The following is a 17,975-nucleotide window of genomic DNA, read 5'->3' as shown; positions in this document are numbered from 1 at the left end:
CGGCCGGCCCCACGGGGCCGTACCGCCGCCACCTTACCCTAACTGGGAGTAGGAAACAGTTTTGCCGCCGGGCGGCCTTATAAGGCGTGCTGTGGCCTCGAGGCGCGAGCAATGATTGGACCAGGTGGAGAGGGCGGGACCACAATTGTACATTTCCCAATAAAGAGGCGAGGGGCGGGGCTCCTGGGGAAGCACTGGACATCTATTGGCTATCTGCTGGGCTGGGCGGGGCCAGAACAGCGCGCGAAGAATTGAAGCCGTGCCCTAGGCGGTTGGGCAGCCAAGTGTTCGGGTGGCGGCGGTGGTCTGGGGCTATGGCGGCGGCCCCCGCTGAGGTGAGTCCTGCCGCTTCGCCTTGCTCCGCGCAACCGGCTGGCTGTCGCCAGTGGGGGGGCAGCTTGTGGCTTGCCTGTGGCCTCGGGGCTGCTTTGGCTGTGGCGCGGCGGAGGGCTGGGAGGGGCCGCGAGGGAAGTGGCGGCGGCGGCGGCGCCTCTTTGGGCGGTACGGTGCCGCCACAGAGCTGGCTCCTCCCGCCACAGACTACGGTTCCCAGCATGCCGGGCGGCTCTCCCTTCCGCCTTGATGCTCGCGGTGTGTGCTGGGAAGACTGTGCTCGGCCTATCCCTATAGGCGCGGTGCATGCTGGGGGTGCGGGGACTGGCCGTGGGCGCGGTGCACGCCGGGAAGGCGGTGCGGGGCCCGGGCGGGCGCGGTGCATGCTGGGCCGGATGCGCTTACCGGGGTCGTACCTCCGGGCCCAGCGGGGAGGGGATCCGCGTCCCGTCCCGTCCCGTCCCCGCCCGAGCCGATCGCCCACGGGCCGCGCCTGCAGCCCCGGGCAGGGCTGCGAGCGCCCCGGCCGCGTTGCTGGCCCGCCGCCCTTGCGGCGCGACAGTGGCGCCAGGCCTGTGACGGCCCCGCGGGCCTCAGCTGGGAGGGGGATCCTCGGACGCGGGGGGGGCCCTCCATCGCACACCGGCCTTGGGCACCCTCACGGGGGAGCCTTCCTAAAGAAGCGCCTGAAGTGCCTTCTGGTCTCTATTTAATTAATTTAGGTGAAATGCAGCTGTAGGAGAATAAAGTTTTCATTCTAATGGTTTTGAATAATATAATGGAGATCTGCCAGTGTGTGGATTTGTTTTTTCTGTGTGCAAGCACACCTTTTAGTAAAAGTTGATGTAATCTCCCTTCATCTAAATGCCAATAAACTGTCAAAATGTAAGGATATGTGTATGTTACTATTGATACTGAAAAATCAGAGACAAAACATCCTTAATACCTGGTTTCAAGCATTAAAAGGCAGAAATTCTTTATTTTCGGCACTGGATGCACAGGGGATAAGTGCCACCCAACATGCATCCTGACTTTGTTCACTCTTTTATCTTTATACGGCTGATATATACATATTAATGACACTTCTGAGAAACTATTAACATATTCATTACAGTTCATCAACTACTTATACCTACATTCTTACTATGCATGTGTGGCCTGATGGGTCGGGGGTCCTCTGGTGGTTGTTTGGGACATCTTCATCCTCTTCTTCATAATCTTCCTCTTCTTTTTCTCATCCTTTCATAACCTTCTCTTCTTCTGGCCGTGTTTCAGTACTCTTGGCTCATGTCTTGGTTTTGGGCCAGTTCTTATCTACTTGGTAGCTAAACTATACAATGCAGCATTCTACTAGTAGCTAAACTACATTATACAGCACTTTACAGCTGGGCCACGTCTTGGGATACACAGTGGCAACATTTACAGTTAAGCACACTGTTAAAATTCCTCCGGTATCACTGTGTGTAAGGGGTTAGCCCCATTTTTGGAACAAAGTTAGACACCAAGAGTCATTACTACATAAACAACACTTACAATAAGGAAAATTTCATTTTGCTTTGTAGTTTTCATTAGAAGATTTGAATTCAGACTTGCAGAAAACCCTTGATAGTGACTCTGACAGCGGACAGGGCAGCTGTGAAACAGCCTCTCCAGGACACTTCAGCAAGGAGATAGCGTCTCTTGATGACAGAGGTCTGTAATATTTCTGTGAATTGTGCCTGGTGGTGGTTGCCTTCAACGGTGCATTTTTCGGTTTATAAATATCTTCTTAGGAAGTTATCATTGCTTGGCTTGTAGGAATCCAAACTGCCTTATTTTTGTTGCTCAGAATGTGGGCAGACATCTTTAAATCTCTGAAAAGCAATTTTTGAGTTGTGGAAAGAGAAACAGTAAATGGGATGTGAGTGTCTTAATTGATTATTTCCTTCCTTTTTATGATTTGCTTAATCTATGCACGTGTTTAGTTACTGTGGGTTTTACTGCTATTTCAAGGCAACTCACAATCTTATCAGTGAAGGTTTTTCAGTTTTGCCTTTTTTTTTTTTTAAGGTTAAAAATCTGTAACATCGTTTTGGGTCAGTTACATACTGCACCACAGGGAGAAGTGGATTTTGAAAACTTGAGTTCAAACTAATTCGCTATAGCTGTTGACACCTGTGAGATTTAAGATATATAACTTCATGTTTAACTGATTTTTTGTTAATTGACTTGTGGAGGTTTCCTCTCCATAGGATGCATCATTTCTTCTCTTTCTTCTGTCAGATTCAGAGGAAGAGGTTTTAGTGCGTAAAAAAGCAAAAAACAGGAAGGTGCTTCAGGACAGTGAGAGTGAAGATGGAGAGGAAGGTGGCTTTTCTGTGTGGAACGATACTCTGGGTGAAGAAAAGGAAAATGGAGAGGAAAAAGAGAGTATTACTGCCAAGAGGAACAAGAAATCTCATCAGATTCACCAAGGCCTGCAAGACAGTGATGACAGTGACACTGGTGACAAATTGCAGACTGAAAACCTTGAAATAAGCAGAAAGTCTGGCTTGCTTGAGGAGGAATTGGAAGAGGAAAGACCCCTAAAATCTGGGGAAAAGTTCAGAAAACGTAAACATGATTTTGAAGAAGAGACAGCAAAAAAAGCTGTAGGAGAATCAAGAAGAAAGGAAAAGAGAAGAACAGAGTCCATTAAACAACTGAAGAAAGAAAAGAAGCCTAGAACAGAGGTATATATTTTGGCAGAAAATCTCATCTGTTTTCTCAACTAAGCCAATTTTGTTGCTGCGTTTGGTTGTTACGTTTCAGTGCTTCAGCATTGCTAGTGTTCACATTCCTATAGCAGGCATGGTATCCACAGGAATCCACGAAACACCATATAAGTCTCTCAGTTTCATCTGCAAAGAAAGCAAAAACCCTAACACTTGCTGATTTAATGTCAGTGCTTGTTAGCCAGGCAGAAATTCTGTGCGTTCTTTGGGTTTGTTGGGGGTTTGTTACCTGCAGAAACTGCTTTGATGGGTATTTCAGCTTTTCTCTACGTTGCTGTGCTAGTTTCTGGAAGAAGCCTTGGTCTACTTTCACATTGGAATTCTGGTCTAAATAAAAGGCTGCTTGGGAGATTTCGTATTGTTGCTATTTATAAAGTGTGTATTTTAAGTGTTAATTTATTCTCTCTGAGCCATTTTGGTCTTCAGTAATTATTGAAATTCCCTGCTAATTGTAGACGTAGGGAGCAGTGCTCCATGAATTACCTTGTCAGCTTTGCAGTGCTATAAAGTGAATGTGACTGGCTTACAGGACACACAGGGTCCTGTAAAGATGGCATGTACTTTTTCTAACTTCTTTCACCAAGACCTTTTGACAGTAAACTTAAATTAATGTCAACGAACTGAAGGGGACCTGCTGAAATGAATTACATAAATACTTTATTCACAGGTAGTTGGTGGTGAGAGGTATCCTTTTAATGACAGTGGGTGTCTTCTTGATGACAAAGAACTTTTTGATAATGGCTTAGAAGAGGAAAAGGATTACCCTCCAGAGGATGAAGAGTCGATAGAATCAATACGAGCAGCAGTGAAAAACAAACTAAAAAAATACAAGGTAACATTTGATAGTGATACAAGATTATTGGTCGTCAGTGGGAAGTGTTGTACCTGAACACGTATTAAAACTTCTTAACAATGGTGAACTTCTGCTGTGAGAGGAGAGACTAGTCCTCTGCTTTTGTTCTTAAAGATGGAGGGACACTGTCCTGGCAAGTTATAAAGCTGTAGTAGGAGCTTTGGAAATCTACCATAAGTATTATGTGGGATTTTTGTTGGTTTATGGGAATACTTTTTGGGTTTGCTGACCAGTGGCGATTCTGTACTATTATTTTTTACTTTAACTTGTTTGCCCTTGGTAGTGCCCGTGTTTCTAGCCAAATAAATGAATCTCTTTATGCACTGTAGAACAAAGAACGATTTTCTGAGGGTGAAGGCTACAAGCATGTATCTGATGATGACAGCGAGGAACCTGTATTAAAAGAACCAAAAAGGAAGGTGAAATATTCATCTTTTTAAAGCTCTTAATTGTTTGTTGTAGTGTCTTAAATGCTTTTTGTATGCATGCTGTCCAATGTTTTTTGCTGATTTCTTGTTTTTAATCTTTCCATTTTTTAACTGGCTGCTTTATTCTGAGTTTTTTCTGTTTGAAATAGAAAAATAAGCTGTTTAGAAAGTACAGACATAGTCCTATATTTTGTTTCCTGACTTAAGAAGACTTTCTTTTCTTTCCTTAAGGAGCGGAAAGCAGCAAGGTTAAGTAAAGAAGCCATTAAACAACTACACAGTGAGACCCAACGACTTATAAGAGGTAAAACTTAAATTCTTTGTATGTAGAGGGGTATAAACTATTAAGAAATTCAGGAAAGAAATGTAAAGAATTTACCTGAAAGGTTAGAACCGTCTTTCACCTAGCATGACTTATTCAAGGACCTGTTAAAAGATACCTTTGTAACTAATGGGAAAAAAAAATTGTGCAAACACTTGCACCTGTAAACTTGTTGTGTAAAGTTAGTGCAACGTTTGAAGAGTTTGATAGGCATGTAATAAAATTGAAACCAGTCCTGCCATTCTGATATATTAACATCACAGTTCATTTCCTAATTAATCCATAGACATACTGTAAATTTGGCCTCCAAGACTGTTGCTGTTGGAGCTCTTTCCCAGACAGCAGTGTTTGCTGTATTCAAGTTTGAATTGTGCTGTTTGTGCCCAGTCAGATGTCTTTGCTGTAAAATACTTGTGTCAAGCTCTGAATTTCAGTGATGTCAAATAAATGCCTCTGGTGACGTTTCAAATTTTTTCACCTCCTTTCTCTGGTAGAATCATCTGTGTCTCTCCCGTATCACGTGCCTGAGACCAAAAGCGTTCACGACTTCTTCAAGCGTAGACCTCGACCAGTATGTCAAGGAAATGCCATGGCATTACTGAAGTAAGTACTTCAACTTTGTCATATTTTTTCATATATTTTGATGGAAATCCCAGCTTTGCTTTTGAGGATAACCAGACTTTTGCATGCTATAGGGGTTGTATGACCCATGCACCTGCTCTGTGTACAGTTACAGCTTTTTTCTGGTGTGATTGTGGCTGTTGCTTTGACTGGAAAGTTTTATTAAGAAACTTCCTTAGGCTCCTTTAATTCTGTGAACACCTGGAAACCAGGAATATGTCACTGTTAACATAAGGCAGTGCTGCATGTCTGACACAGTTGTGCTATTGAAACAATCAGGGTCTAGTAGTAACTCCAGGTGAAGTAACATGCTCATGCAAAGTTACTTTAATGTGGTTTACATTGGATCCCAACATTTTACTTGGTATATAAATTATTTCGAGTAATGTGTAGTAAAATACTTCAGCTACCGTGGTCACAAAATCTCTCAGAATTTTATACTGTGATAATATAACCAACTGGTACAAACTGCTTACTATTCTACACTTCCTTATTTCCTCCAAATGAAGTTTTTCAGACTCCTGTCCTTTGTCTCTTCCTACAAATTAATGACAATAATTAGAAAGTGATTTCTTTCTCTTTGAGTTTGTTCTCAGCCTCTTCTCCCCTTTCACAATAGCCATGCGTGATACATTTCTTTCGTTAGGTCCGCTAAATACCAGCTATCCCTAAATGAAGAATCTGCAGGCACTAAGAACTTGAGCACGGATTGCAAAGATGGGGGAATAGCAGGCAATCAATCAACAGCTAATGAACCAGGAACAAGCCTTAGCAGAGATGTTGATGCTACTGTGAGCCAGCCTCTTGCTGATGTAGGGAAGAACTTAACAGAAGACTGTGCTGAAGAGCCCAGACAGGACAGTGATGATTCTCATACCGTTAGGACTGTAACGACTGATAATAATACAGAAGAACAACAGTGCTCTAACTTCCTAAGTGCTGATTGTAGTGAACGAAAAGAGAAAGAAATTCCTCCAGCAGTTGAAGGAGATGCCCTTGAGCAAAGAGACAAAACAGCACCAGACTTAGGAAGTGAAAAAAGTAATCAACAAGTGGGGCCTGGGTTGGTGGCACAACCTGAAAAGGCGAGGAGGTCCAAGTTGGATAAACTTCGTGAACTGGGAATAGACCTGTCCATCAAGCCAAGAATCTGCTCTGGCAATGAATCCTTCATAAACCTTGAGGAACCTGATTCCAATAAAGGTATTGCTTTTATTGTTGTAATCCTGTCATATCTGTGCAAGTAAGCAGAGTTGATCTGACTTTAACTGGAAAATCTCCGAGAAGTGTTTAGGTGACAGAACAGTCAGGTGTGTTCACTCACTGGTACAGATTCTTTGCTTAATGTTGGTATCCCTATTCTTTCAGCCAATGTTTAAAAAGGAAGCTCCGAGTCCTTGATATCTGAAAGCTTGAAGGAGTGCTCAGTAATAACTATTTAATGATGAATGATTTATTTCCATTTTGCTGTAGTGGATTATGTTGGTACTTAAAGCACATGGGAGCACTTTTTCAAATTGATTCAAAAATGAGACATGCAGTAATTATCTGGAAACAAAACTGGCCTGCATTCCAGAGTGTTTACTACAGATTTTGTTAAAAGGCAAGGCTGGATAGCAAGGAAAAATTTACTTTTGTAGCAAGAACGTTTTGAATGTCTTTTTAGGTACTGGAATGTGAACATCTATTCGTCAGTATTAAATAATTGACCATGTTTCAGGGAAAGATTGCAAATGACTAGGCAATTTTATAATTCCATTAAATCTATGATGGATTAGAAGGTGTTAAGAGAGTGTCTGGATTGGATGCTACCTCTGTGCCTGGAGGAAACTGACCCCTGCCAAGAAACAGTGGTTTTTGACAGCCATCAGTCTGGCTTTAGATATATGTGTTAACAGAAACTTAGACTTGCCTGGTGGCTGGAAGGCTAGACTGGAAGTGGATTGAAGTCTTGTGGATAAATCATAGTCAATAGTGAGGTAATTTAATAATAGCTAATATCCATTAAGTACAAGTTACAGCAAAAATATTCTGTAGTATTTTATTGTTTTATTAGTCACATAGAATGGTTTTGCAAATGTTTTAATATTGGACATTTAGAGTTTTTAACTGACTTCCTTTGGAAAAAAAATTCTGAAGACCTACTCTTGGTACAGCTTCAACACTCAATGCTTTTAAATGCTATCAAATGAATTTCATTTGCATTTTGAAATTTAATTAATATGTGTTTTAAGAATTAGAAGCCTTGAAAGCACGTTTCTTGAAGCACACTCTTCAAACGTCAAAATCCAAAGTTGAACAGACCATAAGCATAAACATTATTTGTAAGGAGACTACATCTGAAGGGAAAGAGGAATTGAAAGCAGATGTGGTACCAGCAGTGCTAGCTGCAGAGAGCCTGGATGAAACTGTCCACACAAAGCCAGGTTGGTTTGGGAGAAGAAGTGATGATGATTGAATTGGAAAATGCTGTGTCTATTTTTTTTTTTTTTTCCTCTCTCATTCCCCCTTTCCCAGTACTGCCCTATGAAGTACAGATGAAGGGATCTTCGTCTGTGAAATCAGTAGACCTCTGAAATAGCACTGGCCAGTGCAGAACAGCCTCAGTCAAATCTTTGTGACTGGTTCTCTGGATTTCTCCCCATCTGTACCAGAACATTTTAGAAACATCCGCAATGTTGTTTCCCATCAGCCCTCTGAATGTAACTTCCTAGACTCTTTGTGAACTACTACCATTTGTTAGATCTCGCTCATGCTTACTTATTTCTATACGGCAGCTTCTAATAGAACTGTATGTATTTGCAAGCAAAAATACGTGTGGAAAGTGACTATCCTGTGGTATCTATTGAAGAAAATAGATTATTTGGTGAGTTCTATGGGCATGCATTATTTTTAGCTGCTCTTCATTAATTCATGGGCTATATAGCACATCTGCCCATGGCAATTGGATGCTCTTGTTCCCGAAAGACACAGTGGAGAGACAGACCTGATTCTCATTCAGAGCATTGCACTGGTAGCATTTATGGATAATGAGGAATCTTGATAATTCATGAGGTCATGTTGTCTCTCTAAATTGAGCTCATTGAAACTAACTGCTCTAGCTCTTACAGATCAATTCATAAAAGCATTTTAAACCCAAGTAATTTTTAAATTCCCTTTTTATGTGTGTAGTTACATTAGATTGGATGCTTGAAGGCGGTGAAGTTGAAGTTTCACTGCATCTAATACATCTAATGTGTTCGTTTCTGTCCAGGTGAAAAGCTGCAAGTGCTGAAGGCTAAACTCCAGGAGGCCATGAAACTGCGCAGGACTGAGGAACGCCAGAAGCGGCAAGCATTGTTTAAACTGGATAACGAGGACATGTTAGAGGAAGAAGAGGAGGAGGAGGAAGAGATGACAGATGAGTCTGAGGAAGAGGAAGAAGGCAATCATGAGGTCTGTATGCAGCATTTTTACATAACCTAGTCAGCTTCTCAATTCTGCTACCTCTCCCCAATGAAATGAGATGTTAGTACACTATTAATATGAGAAACTGCCAAAAATTCTTCCTAGAAGCTAAAAAGTTGCTATGGTGAGCATGTTCAGCGTTTGGATTGTCTAAAACTGCCATAAAAATATTAGTATTTTCCTTATTTGTCTAAGCAGTGTTAAAACCAAATATAAGTGTATAAAAGATTCTGGTGCTACTTTCTCTTTTTATAAAACCTTGGCTCGTTGCTAGCAGGGGAAAAACTGAGGTCACCTGCGCAATCTGGGGTAGGGTTTGCCATGGCCTTTCCTTTTTTAAAAAGGATCAGAATATCTTGGCTGTTTCAAGTGCCTCTCAAGCGTCTGAGAGTGGAATAGGTGCATTTAAGAACTGTCAATGTCACTCAGCTTCATCCTCTATATGCTAAAACATTTTCTTGAAAAGTATGTGAGTCACTTGACAGACCAAAACAATAATCACCGTATCTGTGCTATGTTTGGGGCTGTTTTTTAGAATGTGGAATTTCTGCTTCATGAAGCAGAGGAAGATAATGAAGATATAGAAGAGAAACATGTTGAAGATGGTGATAAAGAAACTGACAAAGAATCGATCGATGGAGAAAAGCTAGAGAAATCTGTGCACTGTGATTCTGTCCCCAAACCACCTTCAACAGAGTCCACATTGATGCTTTTTAAGGACAGCTCCTCAAAAATGGGGTAAATAGGCCAAAACAAGCCAAGCTTTAAAAATGGTGCCTGAGCAATTTTAAATTTGATGAGTACACATAGATGTTTTTATTTAAAGTAGTTCTATAAAGTATATTTTCTGTCTTGTTTCAGTAGTTATATGTGCATTCATAAATGCTTTCTTTAAAAAAAGCTTAATGACTGTTTAGTGGAATAATCTGTGTCTTAATCAAAGTGTATTAAATGTATTTTTGTGTGCTACCTTTTTTTTTTGCAATTAGGTTAGGTTTGACAGACAACAGCAATTCATCTTGTATATATTGGTAAATAAATTTTATTTAATGAATTGCAGATATTCTCTTCCTGATGAGAAACTTGAAATGGAAGAATCTGCAGACAAAGGACCTACCAAGTTAGGTAAAGTAGAATTATTATAGCTAGCATTTTTGTCACGTGGCCTATGTAGAAGTTTCGATTTGAGACTGGTATTCAATATTTTTCTTATTTCATCACCTGTATACAGTGTGATTATGAAAGTTTATAAGACTGATGAAAAAAATGAGAGAGCTTGAAAAAGCTAGAGAAAAATAAAGTTCAAAATGATACTGCAAAAAAATACAGAAATGGTCAGAAATCAATAAGATGAAATTCAGTAAAATAGTGTAATGTGCATCCTCTATGAAGAAAGAAATCCAACGTGAGCACAAAAAAATGAATTTTTAGCAACGTGTCAGTGTTGCAAAACAGGATCTTGAGGTTTTACTGGATCACTTAACTTCTTTTAAGTGCTGTACTTAATTTTATTTTTTTCAGAGGATGATGACTCGTTTTCTCTACCAACACTAGCAAAAGAGAACAGCCATAACAGCAGCTTTGAGTTTATTGGCTCCATGATTCCATCGTATCAGCCCTGTAACAAACAGACATCACGTGGTGGGAACTTCTTACCTGCAGCAGGAGGTTTCAGGTCACCTTCTCCGGGCTTTTTCAAAACAAGCTTTATCAGCTCTGCTTCTAAGGTAAGGTTCTCAGTCTTATTCCCAGTGAGTAGTGAATAAATGTATTTTATCCTGACTGTCAGATCTGTTTAAAAAAAAAATAATACCAGAAGGCGGCATCTAGGCAAATGCTTTTATGCAAATAAGATTTCAGAAAAGCAAACTGTCCAGGGAGTTTAAAATGTCTCCACATTGGAATGGTTAAAAACGACATTCTAAAAACTTCCATTCTAAAACATCAAATAAAGGATGCCATAATCTGGTTTTTATATCTAAAATATGTACATTGCAAATATTTTTAAGCATACTTACGTGGGTCATACAACAGCTGATGTGAATGACCTCCTATGATTTATCAGAACAGTGTGGACATACTTGACTCCTGCACGATGCTAATCCTTTAAAATAGCTTAACTGGTTTATCCCATTCTTGCTTTTGAATTCTAGGCTTGCAAAACAAGTAACTTGAATATTTTTGTATGCCTTTGACTAGAGCTCAGGAAAGATGTCTGAGCCTTCTCTTCCCATAGAAGATTCCCAGGACCTGTATAATGCCTCTCCTGAGCCTAAGAGTTTATTTCCAGGCACTGGAGAGTTTCAGTTTTCTCTGGAAGATGACACTCAGAGCCAGCTGCTTGATGCAGATGGGTAAGTACTAGATGTAAAGGATGGCATTTTGTGCCTTTTAACAGAAATAGGACCTACAGACCAGCAAGATTTTTCTAATTGCAGTCTGTCTTTTAGGTTCTTGAATGTTGGACCACATAGGAGTAAATACCAGTCCTCAAAGCATCAGCTGACTCTGGCTAGTATGGATGAGAATGCGATGGATGCCAATATGGATGAATTACTGGACTTGTGTTCGGGACAGTTTAGCAGTCAAGCTGAACACGTGCCAAATACCAGCAGCAACAAAAAGCAGAACATGGAAGAATTGCTCAATCTTTGTTCAGGAAAATTTATGTCTCAGAGTATGTCCTGAATTCAGTTTTCGGCTTTGTGGGTTACTGGATTTATAAGCTTTATGCTGAGGTACCCGTTTTTCTGGGTCGTTCTGGGCACTGATGCAGAATGTGGAACTTCCAAGACTTCTGAGCGCTCTAACAATTTCTTGCCTTTGTTGGGAGTGTGCTAACTAGGATGCTTTCTGACATTTTAAGAGTAGAAATGTATCTGTCTAATAAGTTGCCGTCTTATTACTTTTTGTAGCAGGTTCTCCAACATGGGCATCTTCAGTATCTTCCAAGGCAGAAAAAGACAGTGACATAGAAGATCCAATGGCAGAAGCTCTAGCGCTTTGTTCAGGCTCCTTTCCCACAGACAGGTTAGCATTGTTCTTCCTAAAACTTACAAAAGCATACAGTGGTAGTTGTCTCATTTCACTCTTAATGTGTTTTCTTGTTCAAAATCAAAATGCTGTAAGCAAAAATGTGGCCTGTTTTTTGGGGGGGAGGTGAAGGGGAGGAATATTGCAAATTGCTTAGCAGTCATTCTCTAAGTTGGCAGCATATACTGTTGCCCACAGCTACTGTAAAGAGAAATCCTTCTTTGTCACTGATAGTGAAAGAAGTGTTGAGGAGCTTTCATCAAACTGAGGGAAGGTTGTTAGAATGTAGGACTTTGGGGTTCTCTTCTGGGCCGTTGCCAAACTACGGGAACCATAGCTCGATGTAAGTTGGGTACTTGTGTTTTTTCCACTGATTAAACTGGAAAGTTGTATGGGTGCCTGACAAAAGGATAATGAGGCTTCTCAAATGGGAATGTTAGGAAGATCCAAGAGGAATTTTAGAGGAAAATAAACTCAGACATTAGTACTTGTCCCACAGTTTCTGCAAGTGAAGACCTGAAGTCTTAAAAATCGGTGCTAATGGGGATTTTGGGCACGTAAAGCTAAATGCTGTTGGGAGACTGTAATTGTCTGAGACCAGCTGATGTGGTGGTTGAAATTTTGCCTTGAATTACTGTGAAGCCGTCATTGGAGGTGAAATGAAAACGTGTATTTCTTTCATTTACTTTTCCCCTAGGGAAGAAGAAGGTGAGGAGGAGCAAGAACTTGATGATTTTCAGCTTTTGACAGATGATGATGCCTTTGATAGTGAAGAGGTATGAACTGATGGAGCAAGGAGACTGCTACAGCATTCTGACTAAGAATTCCATTTGTCTACATAGGGCTTTTTTTCTTTTTAATACAACTATAAGGCAAAGTGTTGCAACTTCCATAACAAACTACTGAAACGTTTTTAAAAGCAATGTTTGGATCATTCATCTCCTTAGTGTTATGATAACTTAATATTATGATATCTTATAATGCATCTTGGCATAGCAAAAGCTCTGGAAAATCTCTGGTGTTCTGGTCTGTGTTTATTGATTGAAGAACCGAAGAAGCTGTTACAAAGCAATCCACTTTCAGAAATTCCTTAATTTCTGAAAACTTTCTCTTTGACAGGATAAAAAAAGTGAAGATAGTGATGCTGAAGAAGCAGAAATAAGTGATGAAGAAGAAGAATTGCTGAGACATAGACAGGGCTTGAGGAAAAAGCTGTAAGTACATCTTTTTTGTATCTTAATTGCCAGTCAGAATATAAATAGCACTAGAATTTTAGTCTGCAATTATTCACCATACAGTATTAGTAGCTAATGTTTATTTGGTGTTGACGCTGGCTGGGTTTTTTTGCTTTGGTGATGGCATGTTGTGTGAGTCTAACTATGTTGCTGATGGGTTATAGAGGATTTCCAGTATAATTTTCATTATAGATGAATTTCTTTTCTTTTCATAGAAATGAAAAGGCCATGATGAAAGGAATGCAAATTTTATTTAACACCAAAATAAAGGGTGCCAAGAGTATTGCTGTCATTCCTCATGTCTTAAGATATATATTTGTTCTAGTAAGTAAAATGTCTAGTTGGCAGTTATCATTGCCATCACATTTGGTAGGTAACTGGCAAGGAATCTGTTGGATGACAATAATTTTAGTTGATGTATGTTGGCAGGCTGTGTATGTAAACGTGTGAGAACTAAAGTCTTACATCTTCAATTTTTGAAAAGACATATCCTAAATGAGAAATGATGATAGTGTTAATTTTGTGTCAAAAGATAAACCTGGATTTCAGAAGATGCGTGTGATGATTATTGGTCTACCAAACCGAACTCTTTTAATGTTCTTTTGTAGAAAACTGCAGGATTTCATGGAAGATGAGGCAGAGCTATCAGGGAGTGATGTGGGCAGTGAAGATGAATATGATGGTGAAGACCTGGATGAATATGAAGAAGAGATTATTGACGAGGAACTCCCTAATGAAGTGGAATTAGGAAATCAAGTACAGAAACTACACCTGTCAGTGACAGTATTAGGGTATATTTTTGCCTGTGAAGTCATGGCTCTTGGATCTCGTCTGGACTAACCTGCTCCCTTTCTTCTGTGTTGATAGGAAGGCAATGCTTGACGATGACAAGCGCCAGTTACGCTTGTACCAGGAGAAATACCTCATTGATGGTGACCTGCATAGTGATGGCCCTGGCAGAATGAGGAGGTTCAGATGGAAAAACATAGGTGCCTTTCTGATCTGTAGTTAGTAAATAGGGATGAAAGGTTGGAAAGAGAGTGTGTGTGTATGAAATAGCACTCAGTAGTCCTTCAGGATTAAAGTCTTTTCAGACATAAATTGGTTTAGGGTGTGTGTCTTTTTGGTTGGGTTTTTTTTGTGATGTTTGGGGTTTTTTTTACTAGCCTACATATTTTATGCCTCTCAAAATCGCAGCTAAATCATTTTTTTCTTTGTCCAGATTATGCTTCACAGATTGACTTGTTTCAGAGAGATTCAGATAATGATGATGAAAATGAACAGCTTGATGAGACGGAAGTGAAGTGGAGGAAAGAGCGATTTGAACGAGAACAGTGGCTTCGTGAGCAGGTATTAGTTAGATTCAAGAAAGGTATCTTGCTCACTCTATACCATTGCTAGGTGTGAGATTGTTAGTTCCTCATCTGGAAAAAATACTGTTCATAAATGTATCTTTGTTTTTCATCACGAATTCTGTTCTTTCTCTTCTACAAGTATTGTACAGAGAGAGAAGCTAATTCAGAAGGGAGAGGCAAAACAACTATGTTCTGAAACAAGTCAGCTTCAAAGGTGGAATAAGTCTGTTGTGCTGGGAGCATAACTACGAGTTTTAGAAGTTTCAGTATTAGGTCAGCTGTCAGCTGAATGTGATGCTACAGGTTTGCTGCTCATCAATAGAATGAGGATTATAAGTATCTAAAATTGCAATAAACTCTTACAGTTGAAAGTAAATAAAACTGAATATATTAACTTACATAATGAAAAGACTTGGTCTACTTAAAATACCGAATTAAGTGTTCGTTCTTAATACGAACTTTTTTGAAGTGTCTTCTCTGTGCTACAGAAGGAAAAAAATGAAGACGAGGAGGAAGAAATTGGTGAAGACAGCCAATTCATGAAACTAGCAAAAAAAGTAACTGCTAAATCTCTACAGAAGAAAGGTAAGCTTACTTTTTATTGAAGTGACAAACAAAGTTTAACTTCCAGTTGTCACTTGTGGTCTTCAGTGAAGCAGCCCATGGATCAGAAAACTCATGTCTCATTTTCTTACACCAGTCTGAGCTCTTGTCTTCCAGAACTTGAAAAAGTTCTAAAAGTGTTGAAAATATGCAACTGCAAGGTTGATGATAGTTGGTGCGTTTTTTAATAAAGTAGTATATTACTTCTTGAAAACAATGTTGTAGAGTGGAAATAAATTCTTCTGCATCTTTGTTTAGTCTTTCATTCTTCCTTTGCTTGCCTTTAAGTCACAGAGAAGTGGACTGTAAGTGACATTCAGCATTTTCTCCAGATGTTTGTAACTTCAGGAAAAACTATGTAATGTAGCGAAAATAAATTTAAGTTTTCCTTGGTTGTGACAAAAACATGCCTTCAAGTGGGCAAAGCTGCTTCAAAACCAGATTTTTCCCTTCTGACTAATAGAACTAATTGCCAGTCATCTATCAGTTGTATGGCTCATAGTATAATTTGGTGCAGGTTCCTCCCCCCCAGTATTTATTGTCTGTTGTCAATTCTAAGTTCTTCAGTTTGATATAAAATTATGTTATTTCAAGTGAAGTTTGGAAACTGACGTTTTCCTCTTGGTCTCTGCTAGCAAGCCCAGCAGTAGCGGTACAAGACACGGTGCTACTGCCCAGGAACCCATTTGAAACATTCAGACCTGCCAGTGACATGCAGGTGGGTAATGGTTCTGAAAAATGGTATTTCCAAACTGCACCTGTAGAACACAGCAGATTCTGCCCATCTCTGGTTTGTGTGGTAGCGAGTAATGTTTTAGGAGGGAGTAGTTTTTCTGTTCAGAGTAACCTACTAGGCAGTGTTTTGTTCATGCGATGGTTTAACACGGATTTCTTTGTTTTTCAGATAAAAAATGGGTCTCTCTTGAACAGACCTAAAGCCGTCCTTCAGAAACTAGCAGCAATGTCAGATCTTAATCCAAACGCACCTCGAAATTCAAGGAATTTTGTCTTTCATACGCTTTCCCCAGACAAGAGTGAAGAGGCAAAGGAGAAATCAAAACTTCAGGTAAAGGTTTGTGTGGAATGTGCTGCCAGTTGTGCAGATTATTTGAATGTACAAGCGCTAAGCACTGGCAAGCAGTTAAGAGCGTTGCTGTTATAAATATTCTCTGTGATTTCCTAGTATGTGCTCTCACACCAAATACTTCCCTCATAATTCTGAATTTAAACTTTCTGGAGATTTTGTATATTCCAATGTATCTTTGTCCCCTGTAGGTGAAGAAAAGGGGTCCTACTGCAGTAATAACGTCTCTGGCCAAACGGCCCAAGGTAGACAACACCGAGGAAACGAGTCAAAGCCGAAGCATATTCCAGTACTTGGAGAGCTGAATATTTCTGTGTAGGGCCAGAGTTTGCATCTCGTCTCTTTGCATGTTGTCTCCTTGCCAGTTGTGGTTTGTTCTGCAAATCTGCTAGCAATTGCCAGGAAGGTAAACAAATCGCTGTACGTTCCTGTGCTGCCACTTAATTCACAAGTTCCAGTAATTTCCAGGGTATGGTCTTGTTTATTCTCCTTTGTTTTTTCTCAGTGCTCCATGGCAGATGAGAGCACAAAATCCATGCCTGGCTTGGAATGAAATGCTAACTTCGTCTTTCCCAAGCATTAAGGAAACTTAGGCTACTGTATACTGTTGTCACAGAATCTCATGTACTTCAGTGGTATCGGTGCCATCTGAAAATGCCATTTGTGTGACAGGTATGATGCAGAAATGCTGCAGTTAGCTTAAAGCACAGGTGAAGAAAGTATTTCTGCAGTTTTGTGTAAGAAGAAAGCAGTGTTGACTATGGCAGGACGTATGTTGCTTATACTTGCAGTACAAAGGTAGCCATGACTACCTCCAATGTCTTATCTTCTCTAACGTTAAGCCTTTATTAGCTTGACATTTCAAGAAACTCTAATTTATGCTTGAAGCGTATACTTTTAAAACAGATCCCCGTCTTATGAGACAGTACGATAATGATTTCTTTCCAAGTTTTTATTGTTGTTTATATTCTTGGACATGTGTATGAATGTGTGTATGTGTGGAGGGGGAAGAATGGGATTAACAGAAGCAGGAGAGGAAAAGGAGGTGTGTTGGAGTGGTTTATTTGCCTTGTGAAGGGGGGAGTTAGCCCAAGTTGGGTTAGTTTGGCCCAACAGAAGATTCTTAAATCATTTGTTCTGTTGTTTTCATGCAAGCTACACTCATCCAAGGGAAATCGTCCATCTCAGAACAGCTAGTAACGAAGGGCTTCCCTAGAACGAGGAAATTAGATAATAAGGAACCATAATTCACAACTATTCTAAATCGTGTGAAAGCAGCTTGAGACAGGATATACAGCACTTCTGGCATTTCTGATCACATGCTGAATGTGTTAGAGACCAGATAATGGTACCACAGTGGCCTGCTCTGTAAGACTTAAACGTCTTTCAAGGAACTTGATGTCACGTAAGTTGCTGTCAGTGAAGGATCCTGAACTGTAAATTTTGTAACATCATAAGCGTAAGCCTGGTGTGCTACATGTAAAATATTTTACTGTATATTATGTTTATAAAGAACTATGGTTCTAATTGGAGTGCAACTTTACAATAAAAAGTGTTTTTAATTTTGGAGGCACTTGGAATTAATTTGCAGGATTTCACTCAGTTGTGTGTATGTGGGGGTTTTCCAAAATGTTTACTTATCTTTTTTTTGGTTTTCTTTTTCCCCTCCCCTTATTGCTGCTTTTCTTCTGTAGCCACAGTGAAGCCCTTCACTAGGAACAGCTGCAATAATATTGGAATACAACAAAAGCAACCCCCCTGTGTTTACTGGAGTGTAAATTCTCAAGTCTTCCGCTTAGGGTTTGCATAAAATTCTTGGCCCGAAGAATGTTTCTTTTTACTGCTTCAATAGTTTTGATTTTGTTTGCTCCTAGACAAAACTTCCTTTATTGTTGTCTCGAGGCACGC

The 17,975-nt window shown here is 40.1% G+C and overlaps 1 protein-coding gene across 2 annotated transcripts; it reads left to right on the top strand.

Moving 5' to 3' along the window:
• The first annotated feature begins 235 nt into the window (after positions 1-235).
• On the top strand, positions 236-17,636 carry CLSPN (claspin). 2 transcript variants are annotated; one of them, XM_056332621.1, is made up of 25 exons: positions 236-335; positions 1,896-2,025; positions 2,596-3,044; positions 3,754-3,918; positions 4,269-4,358; positions 4,599-4,671; positions 5,184-5,292; positions 5,957-6,513; positions 7,545-7,736; positions 8,564-8,745; positions 9,293-9,495; positions 9,818-9,882; positions 10,279-10,484; positions 10,957-11,111; positions 11,208-11,434; positions 11,676-11,787; positions 12,488-12,566; positions 12,910-13,004; positions 13,634-13,798; positions 13,893-14,014; positions 14,248-14,375; positions 14,869-14,965; positions 15,619-15,701; positions 15,888-16,049; positions 16,259-17,636. In XM_056332621.1, the coding sequence occupies exons 1-25, from the start codon at positions 315-317 to the stop codon at positions 16,370-16,372; spliced, it is 3,981 nt and encodes a 1,326-aa protein (XP_056188596.1). In that variant the 5' UTR covers positions 236-314; the 3' UTR covers positions 16,373-17,636. The 2 variants fall into 2 exon arrangements, with proteins under 2 accessions (XP_056188596.1, XP_056188595.1); XM_056332620.1 differs by having other exon boundaries at positions 11,673-11,787.
• The last annotated feature ends 339 nt before the right edge of the window (positions 17,637-17,975 follow it).

Source organism: Falco biarmicus, chromosome 3 (assembly GCF_023638135.1).
Source record: "Falco biarmicus isolate bFalBia1 chromosome 3, bFalBia1.pri, whole genome shotgun sequence".
Classification (NCBI taxonomy): Eukaryota; Metazoa; Chordata; class Aves; order Falconiformes; family Falconidae; genus Falco; species Falco biarmicus.
The sequence above is the reverse complement of the archived record's forward strand: the minus strand, read 5'-3'. Positions and strand labels throughout refer to the sequence as shown.

Excerpts from the sequence above, each read along its gene's own strand:
- CLSPN (XM_056332620.1), top strand. The coding sequence starts at position 315 with ATGGCGGCGGCCCCCGCTGAG. Across the intron at positions 9,883-10,278 it reads CAAAGGACCTACCAAGTTAG|AGGATGATGACTCGTTTTCT; the intron begins GTAAAGTAGAAT and ends TATTTTTTTCAG. Across the intron at positions 14,966-15,618 it reads TAAATCTCTACAGAAGAAAG|CAAGCCCAGCAGTAGCGGTA; the intron begins GTAAGCTTACTT and ends GGTCTCTGCTAG.